Here is a 10,126-nt window from a genome sequence, read left to right as displayed (position 1 = left end):
GTTTAAGATTGTTTTAGAATTTAATATAATAATATACAACAAAAAATACAATACACCATCAAATATAGTAGTAACTAAGAAAACTATTAGCATATATTTAACTCGATAGAAAAATCACACATTTTTTACTAGGTGTTGTATAATGATGTTATCCTGCCCTGAGTCTTTTAAAGTTAGAGACATATGGTTTTGTTTCCGAATATTATTGTAGTATGAAATATGAATAAAATATTATTACATATGCATGTAGATTAATTTAATATAATTTATAAATATATTTTACAATTTCTTATAGTACGATTCCCAATGTTTTATAATAAATTATCATTAACTGTATGGTACATTGGTATGGCATCATTTTAACACAATTCCATAATATAGTTTGGTTTGTGCATTATGTTGCCAACCTGTATCTGGATGTTTATTATTCATAAAAACAAAAAATAATAATAATGTTTAAAAATATTTCAGTTACTTAACTGAATTGTTGTATGTAAATATATATTTTTATCTCGGCAATATTTTTTTTATTATATGAGTGTGCTGAAATGTACATTCAATCAATTTAAACTTTCAGTGTTTTTAGCGATCAAGTTTAGCTGTACTTACTATAAGGTTTTGTTTACTCCAGATAACCCGATAAACAATATTCTATTGGTTTTATTATATTGCCGAAAATAAAACAAGTTAACTGTGTAGTGTGTACCGTATTGTTTAGATATTTTTTTATGTGCTCTTTGTATTTACTCACGTTTATATAAGTAGCACATACATTATTATGAATCTGTCTGAACTCGAATACCTCATACCCAGACGTTAATCTACTAAAAATACTGAGGAAAAAATTGTCCCCAAAACGGATAGGCGTAAAAAAAATGTCTAAAACCAAGTGTGAAAACTATAAAATGTTTAACCTAAAACATACATAACAGTATATAATTTAAAGAAACCCAATTTTGAATATCTTTGATTCTGCTCCCCTAGTTGGCTGTTAACTAAAGTGTATTGGATACAGTTCGACGTGACTCTTAAACCGTACGATTGGAGAAATTTTCATACATACCTGAATTCTTATTCATACGTATCGACTTCTACTAAGTTCAATTTATAACTGTTACCCCCAGTGGACATATTTTTTACCACTGAAATTTTTCGATGGAATCCTTCATGGCACCTACGATATTATGAAGCAAAAAGAAAATGAACATAATACAAATATTGAACACCGCAGGCGTGTGCGTTTAATATCATATTTTTATGCTCTTGCGGGGTGTGTAACGAGTGGAGAAAGGATTTGTTGGTTTGCGTGCCACGGTTTTTATCCTGATTGATGCATATCCTCCGGAGCCAAGTTACTACGTTTTAAATATGCATTTATCATATGGTGCCGCGTTTTATTGCTTCTTATCAGTCACAATACCCGTCTCGTGTCAGACGTCCTTCATCAGTCATTATACACATTACACACACATTCGTATACATATACGGGTTCCATTCGTCTCCCCTGCTCTTTACTTTTCGACATCGAGTACGTCATGATGCGTACAATTTACGAGCAAACGTTTTGTCAAAATTTCTTGAATATCTTTTGGAAATTCAGGAAAAAAGTTTTAAAAAAAAGAAACACAATTTTTTTTCCAAACAAAAATATTAAAACTTTAATGTTTAAAGAGAACGAAATGTTAAATTCAGTACCGATATATTTTAATAACGAACGTTTTTACTATAAATATTTTATGTTAATGCATATATAGTTTGCGTACCTATTAGAATTGTAATTTTTTTCGTATTTCTACTTTGTGCTGGATTACGTTTTGAATAAATGTTATAATACATAGTTTTGAACTCATATAAGTATAAGAATTTAATGGCCATTTCAAATTCTTTCGATGCTGAAGTAAACGTTTGAAACAAAATAAACAATATCATAATTCACAATGTCATTACTATATTAAACATACTAGGTCATTACCTAAAAATATAACTTCTATTTTTAAAAGGAGAATACGAGTTTATGTTATTAGGTACGCTAACTAGGTACCTAATAAAAACAATATAAATCATTTCAAGAAAAATAATAACTATTTTTTTCAAACATATTTTATTCTATAAGTATTATAGTCATTAGTCATTTCTTAATTGATAAAAATGTTTAATACATAAAAGCTATAGTAGATACGTATTATTTCCAAAAGGTTTAGTTAAGTACCTACCTACATTTGACTATAGTATTGTATTTTATAAATTACGATATTAAATCATAAAGTGTAATAATATGCTATTGCAGTAAATTATGAATATCACGCATAACACAATCGGAAGGTCATCAAAGACGTTTTTTTTTTTCACCGATTTACTGTAATATAATCACATTGTTATTTGTATTTGTATTATTATTATTATTATACATGCAATTTTGATACATTTTTAATCTGTTTGTAAATCGTCCTAGAATAATGGCGATACACATTGAATAGAGGAAACAAATTTTGAATCCTGAATACGAAATTATAATAACACAAAGAAACACACACACACACACACGAATAATAGGTACACGCAACTACGCAAGCACACATAAATACTCTTGAATATTATAGTTATCAGAGAGAAAAACAGGAAGCTCAAAGTCAGTATAATATTATGTGGTTTATCTAAATTTTATGATTTGCAGTCAAAAGCACATTATTCATTCTTGTGTATGGTGCACTTCACAAAATACCATGATCGTAATACAATATATTTGTGTTTTCCTTTATGTAAGTATCATTTTCAAGTATCATCGTTGTCGTTTAGTTTCTGTATGAAACAATATTAATAATAATAAATTTAAATAAAGTCCTCTTTACCAGAAAATATTTATTATTACCATTATGACGTGCTCAGACATCTATAAAGGTTTCAGTAGTATTTCACAAATACAATTATTTTTAATGGTTAGGTACTTAATTAAGAGAATATTTTCATTTTTAGTGTACCTATAGGAATATACGGGTCACTTTTCTTTAGAATAGTTTACGAAAACACACAGTTTTTCCCCATTTATAATATTTTATATTATTATCTATTAGAAAACCTATAATATCATTAAACCAGTTTTAAAATTATAATACTATGTGAATTGTTTGTTATATATATATATTAGATTTTGAATGGAGCGATACAATTTATATTATTTATTTAAGTATATGGTCATAGTTTGTAGCAAATTGATTTAATATGATATGATACATAAATATTTATTTTTAAAAATGCACATTATCAATCTTAATTTAAATGATTTTAACTAAATAATATTTTTTAAGCTTATATATTTGATATTTTTTCTAAAAATAATATGTAGCTGCAACTTATGTAGTACATGAATTCAAAAAGTAAAAACAACTGTACTAGAATAAATTTGTTTTAATTCTACAGTACTAGTTGTGTATTTATCAGTTAGCGAGTTGTAGGTTGAGTCCCAAACCTCTAATGCTTGTATGATACATTTATTATTGCAAAGTGCAAAATCATGAATGCAATACTTAATGCGTAATACTTTAATTTAGTAATTGTGTTAAACTTTAATAGTACCTATGTAAAATCGTTACAACTATATTCATAAATTACAAACTATATTTGTATAATATTTTTGTCGATATCTACTAATCTATAAGCTGCCATCAATTCATATTTAATTAAAAGTTTTAAGTTTCTTTTTATAGACTGTCAGTAAATTTCGCTCGTGTTATAAAATCGTTTTCATAAAAACATCTAATGAGGCCCATAACACTTTCTTGTTACACAATTTTCGCCAACAAATATAAGCCGACGTTTGTGTTTTTCCGTTTTCCGAGTAAAAATGTGTGTTTGTGTCAATTTTATAAGACATTAGATTTTAATTGTAGCTATCTACAAGCATTTTTAAATTGCCGACCATATAGTAACGTCATTTTGTCGATTCTGCTACGTCGTTTCGATTGCTCTCCAAATCGTTGTTCAAACACATATAACATCCGTAATTCGTCATGAATTCCCACGAGACACATGATTGGCGAGTCCTTTAAATTCTCAATTATACGTCGAGAGTTTTCTCAGAAAATCCTGGTTGTCGTTTCCCACAATTTACAATACGTTTATAGATTATCAAAATCGTTTACATTCACAGTCGCTTTCAGTACATTTACCCTCATGATAAATAAATAAATTAAATACAACCGACTAATTGATATTCGTATCTACGTCCTATACACTACTTAAAGTTATTATAAAATATAAATATGATTATTTATTTCATGTATTTTTAGGTAGGTACTACTAATTTTTATCATATAATATTAGAGGGCCATTCACCAAGCATGCACATCCGCCCTGTGGTGATACAAACGTTCATTATTAAAATGAAAATCCCCCTATTTTCGATACATTTTTTAGTGGATAATTTTTTTGAACATTTGAATGTACCTATTTCAAATTTCAAATGAGTAGTTTCTCAGTTATTGATATGTTCAAAGATAATAGTTCTTAAAAATGGTTTTACAAAAAATATATAATTAGAACAGAATAATATTGGATATATTATTTATAATACTTGGACAATGTTTATAAATTATTAATACTCATACATTAATACATAATTAAATCAATTATCATGTACCTATTTCCTAGTACACAAAGTTGAATAACTCAAAAACTACTAGTTTGAATTTTTATTATGACACATAAAGATATTCAAAAAAAATATTATTTAAATAATTTGCAGTCGAATAGGGTGGCTTTTATTTTAAAAATAAAAGTTTGTATCTCCAAATGACACTCCTTAAGATAAAGTACAACAAACCTCAAAAATTTGAAAAAACCATTAAGTATCTAAAGTTAAAAATTTCAAGAATCAGATTTTGAATAACTGCATTATTGAAGAAAAAAGAGAGGGTGAGCATGCTTGGTTAACCACACCCCATAAATCATAATACTATAATTTACACTATTTATCACATAATATGTTTGTTAAACAATGTATGCAAACAATCATAATTTAAGATGTTTAATTAATTAATTACATTTATTTTAGATTATAAATATTTTTAATACTATGTTTATAATATATGTCAAATTAAGTACGTATTAAGTATGTATGTTTCATTTTAACTATAATTTTATAAATTTCATCTGATTAGCTTTTCCATTAGATTATTTCGTCTTATATTGCCGTACACAATTCACCAACAATTCATTAATAGCTTAATTTAAAATGGAGGAAAACTACTTTGCTAAAGTTGATTCCATTTCTAATGCTATAAAAACAAAAATGAGCAAAATTAAAGTTTATTGTAATTTGTGTATTACAGGTATGTCAAATGTCGAAGTTTACTTATTCCAAAGTAATCGGAAGACCCAAACAAAGTTTAAGCGTAGGTAAGTACTGATAGCTCCAGTGACTATATATAATTTTAAAAGCATTCACATTTTAATATTACTCCAAGGAGACATTTGTGTTTGTTATTTACGATATTTTTAACCAGTTTTGTCGTCCACCGTTTGATCCTATTATCTAAATTACTTTTTGCGCATCATTCAACTGTAACTCTTGTATAAGTCACTTAATTATAATAATAGAAATAAAAGTAATTTGTCTGGAAAATTTTACCACTGTCAATTATTATTTCAATGAAATAGTATAAAAGTATGTCATTTACAACCTAACAAAATAAAAGGCCGATACAATTATTTAAACATTTTTGTGTATTATTTTATTATTAACCATAAAAAGTAATTTTTTAATAATAAAAACGATTTATTTACAGATTTTCCGAAATGCTCACCAAATGATTGGATTTGTTTTGAACGTAAAATCATAGACAATTCTTCAGTCATTGCATATTTTAATAGATATTCTTATATTCTATGGTCATATTATTACGAATATGTGAGCAAAATAAACGATAGGGAAACGAATAGTATGGCCATTGAAATACAAAATGAAGGACCAACAGATTACGATTATTATAATGAATTGGAACCAGGGATATCAAATGAAGATCCCACGAACAAAGTAAAAAGATCAATTGAACTGGCTGAAGAACAACCCCCTGAAGGAACTTATCGCCCTCCATCTAATGATGACGAGACTAGAACCACTCTTCCATTGCCCTCAATACCATCAATGCCCTCTTTGCCGTCAATGCCTTCTATGCCACCAATGCCTTCTATGCCATCAATGCCTTCTATGCCATCAATGCCTTCTATGCCATCAATGCCTTCTATGCCATCAATGCCTTCTATGCCATCAATGCCTTCTTTGCCCACACCTTCAGTACCGCAGCTACCTACAATGCCTTCCGTGCCATCAATACCTCAACCACCTACCATGCCTTCAAATGGACCAAAAAACACAAATACAGAAGCTACAAAATACGAGGTAACGACTCAATCGCCAGAAGTAGAACAGCTTGAGACTACTACGGAAGACTATGGTAATATTGGTGAACCAAATTGCGATTACGATCCAATTTCCTTTGTTTTAAAGTGTGGGTTGAATTTAATTACTAGTATTTTTGGATTATCTGATACATGTTGTAAACCAATAATTTAATCTATTTAATTTATAGACCAAACATATACAACAATAACATATAGGTACTAAATAGCTAAAATAGTACATATAACACCTATTATATTATACTTTATTGTTTACATTAAAATACGCCATAAATAAAATTTGATTTCATATTGTCGCTTAGATATTGTATCCAAGTAGGTACCTTAAATAAAGGTTTTTAATGAAGAAACATCAATGTACCTTCACACAAAAATGTATCAATGAAAATCACAATTTTATAGTTAATACATTTACCAAACGAAAATGAGACGTATTTCGAATAAAGCTGTGTAATATTTCCGAAACAAAAGTTCCATCTTCACTGATACTTATTTTTGATTCAATTTTTAATTAGATAATATGTATTTTTAACCTTTTTTTGTAACAAATTACTTGTATAAATATAATAGTTAAAAAAATAGCATGGTTAACATTTAATAGTTCAATTAACTAATAAGTGGTGCATTTACAAATGATTTGTTTTAGTAAAATTAAGACTACCTCTTTAAATGTATTATTCATAAATAAGACATCTACTAAAAAAAAATTAAATATTTAAAAATTCTATAAAATAAATAAATTATATTTACGTGAACAAGTTTAGAATTATAATATGTTTGTAAGCTTCTATCATATTTTATATTGAAGTTACAGGAACATAAAAAATAATATATTCCACAAAAAAAGTAAAATAATATTTATTAATTAACAAACAGCAGATGGTGAAGTGAAATATAACCAATATAAATCGCTATCACCAAATGAAGATAGTACATTAACATATAACACAATTACTGTTTTAATAATTTATTCTAATTAATGTTATTATTTTAATATCGAATTTTTAATAATTTTGTTGATGATTTAAACGGTTTGAAATTAAAAAAAGTTTTGTCTAAAATTTAAATTTAAATATTTGTTATTACTTTTTTTCATTAAAAGGAATTTATTATTCTTTAGAGGTATACTTATTGTTGAAGTGCATAATGTATATTAATTTAAATATGTATTTATACAATTATTTATACACAAAAACTTATACAAGCATAAGATCATAAGAAATCATTAGACAAGAAAAATGAGTTCATAAATATTAAACAATGTGTATGCTTAATGATATTACTATTAAGTACCATCATTTATTTTCCTTGATTCAAAACAAATAATTCTTTATAAATTAATAATAATTTTTAGTACAAAACTATGCCTAAAGTATAAGAGTTCTTTCGTAGCACAAAAATATTCTTCTATATTATTCATAGGTAACTGTGTGGCCAATAATATAATAGGTACTATACTGATTTTTAATGACTGTCTATCGCTGTAGCATTTCCCATTTCGATTATAATGACAAATTTAAAATGTGTTTATTTGTTACACCGGGTTTAAAATTGTACCCTTCAATAAATCTCGATCGGTTGGAATAGTCGTGTAGGTAAGTAGTAAGTACGTTACTTCCGTGGTTGACACAAATCATTTTTACAACACGAAATACTCTATTTCTCGGAATCGGTGATTGAACGAAGAATATCATCATCGCTCCGTGATAAATAAAGTGCTGTGGATAGAAAATGGTTTTTTTTCTTTCTGATAACTGTTATATTTTCATTGGTACTGGTTAAAAACAGCTCTGCACGTAATAAACTGCTACGGGGCCAATAAACTATCACGGTGGTTCCATCAGAATTGCAATTATTATGGCCGAGCCTTCGGGAATATTGCCAAACCGTTTAATGGTGGGGCGGTATCCCTGCAAATGGGTCCCCTGGGTAGTGCTTTAAAATAACCGGAGAACAAAATATTAGCATTTCATCACTGATCCTGCAGGTACACACCGACCCAAGTACTGTCGAAATAATTGATAACTATCGTTTCTCTAAAATTATTATCTTTCGGAAATTTGCTTCCGTCTGACGATCGCTTCAATTTGTACGTCTGATCGCGTACCATCGATTAAAGTTCACTAGTGCAGGTCTATACAGATTAACCGGTTAGTTCGTTAGTTATTGACAATATTTGTTCTGAGTAGTAGTAAGTTTTCAAGGACCATTAAGAATACCGATTGCGGTGATTTATGTTGTTTTTTGAAACACTATATTTAATTATAATGATTTATATCGTTTTATCGCTATATTAACACGACAAATGCATTGGTTATATAGTATTATTGATCCACAGCCCCACAGGATGGTTTTAATGGTTATTGTGTATGCTACTGCTTACTGTTAGCAGTTTCAAACATTAAATTCTATGGTTTTAGGATCTATTAAGTAATAAAATTGATTTTAATGAAATTACAAGTACGGTATATTACATTAGGTAGGTACTATTTGTATTTTACAGTTTTGTTTTTCTATAAAACAGATAGGTATAATATAGCCAATCATAGTTCTTTTGTACAATTTTTTGGTTAATGGTTAATGGTCTAATGCACACGATAAAAATGACCTCGAAATCTCACACTACTGTTTACATTATATGAGTCATGTGTTATGGTTTTCGCAACTACACACTCAAACCCAAAAGTTCTAAAAGTAATATCCATCACTAACCGATAACAGTGGTACCCCCCAAGAAAGATATACGATACACAAATCCACGGAAGTATCTACTGAGATATCTTAACAAGAGCTTTATTCAAAAGTAAGATATTTTATTCATTAATAATTTTAATTTTTAATTCATCTAAATTATGTTTTGAACACGTGGTCATAACTTATAATAAAAATATCCAAATAATATATACAACATTATAATATCGTATAATAATAATATTAAATATTATATTAATCAGTAATGTGTTTTTATGCTCATTGACAAATGAAATAGAGTACCTATACAAACTGGGAAACTGATTATTCTTACAGTAGGTGACGAGTGTACATCGAGTAGGTCACTGTAGTAGATGTGTTCAATTTGAATTCAATAATAAACTATTGCACACAACAAATCAATCTGAGCAATAATGGTATAATAATATTGTATTTCTAAAGATATTTTCTATTTTTCTGTTTGTTACGTGCCATTGATACGGTAGGTTACACTTATTTTAGCCCAAAATAATGTAACCTTTAAGCCGGGACTGAGTACCATATAATGGCCATTGATCTGTAAAATCAAGTTACGTAAGATTTCATTTTAACTTTATTAACTTATAACTATTAAGTTGACATTGGTGTCCATGTACCATATACAGTTGCAATAGTAAATTTATAAATTGTATAATAGTTTAATTGTATGACATGTGAATAAGTTCGTGGCACCTCTATTATATCGCATAAAATCAGCCGAAATCTTTTAAAAATATCATTATTTATAGTTGATAATAATATTGCACTCAATAAAAAAATGTTACAAATCTCTACTAGGTAATAATATTTTTCGAATTATGTACACCATTTAATAACTAAAACCGTTATTTTTAGTTTGAATATCCAATTTTCCTCCAATTTGGCAATTTGTACTTAAAGGGTCTACAAGAATAATTTACATTTTCAGTGTTTTTTTAATGGTGATAAAGACAAAAATGTATGATTCCCCTTGAAAAAA

General features: G+C 27.7%; 1 protein-coding gene across 1 annotated transcript; it reads left to right on the top strand.

The window, feature by feature from the left end:
- The first annotated feature begins 2,629 nt into the window (after positions 1–2,629).
- On the top strand, positions 2,630–7,091 carry LOC111033733 (hyphal wall protein 1-like). Its single transcript, XM_022314627.1, has 3 exons — positions 2,630–2,759; positions 5,328–5,394; positions 5,784–7,091. The coding sequence occupies exons 1-3, from the start codon at positions 2,664–2,666 to the stop codon at positions 6,569–6,571; spliced, it is 951 nt and encodes a 316-aa protein (XP_022170319.1). The 5' UTR covers positions 2,630–2,663; the 3' UTR covers positions 6,572–7,091.
- Positions 7,092–10,126: the final 3,035 nt, after the last annotated feature.

This window comes from Myzus persicae, unplaced genomic scaffold (genome assembly GCF_001856785.1).
Source record: "Myzus persicae strain clone G006 unplaced genomic scaffold, MPER_G0061.0, whole genome shotgun sequence".
Taxonomy (NCBI): domain Eukaryota; kingdom Metazoa; phylum Arthropoda; class Insecta; order Hemiptera; family Aphididae; genus Myzus; species Myzus persicae.
The sequence above is the reverse complement of the archived record's forward strand: the minus strand, read 5'-3'. Positions and strand labels throughout refer to the sequence as shown.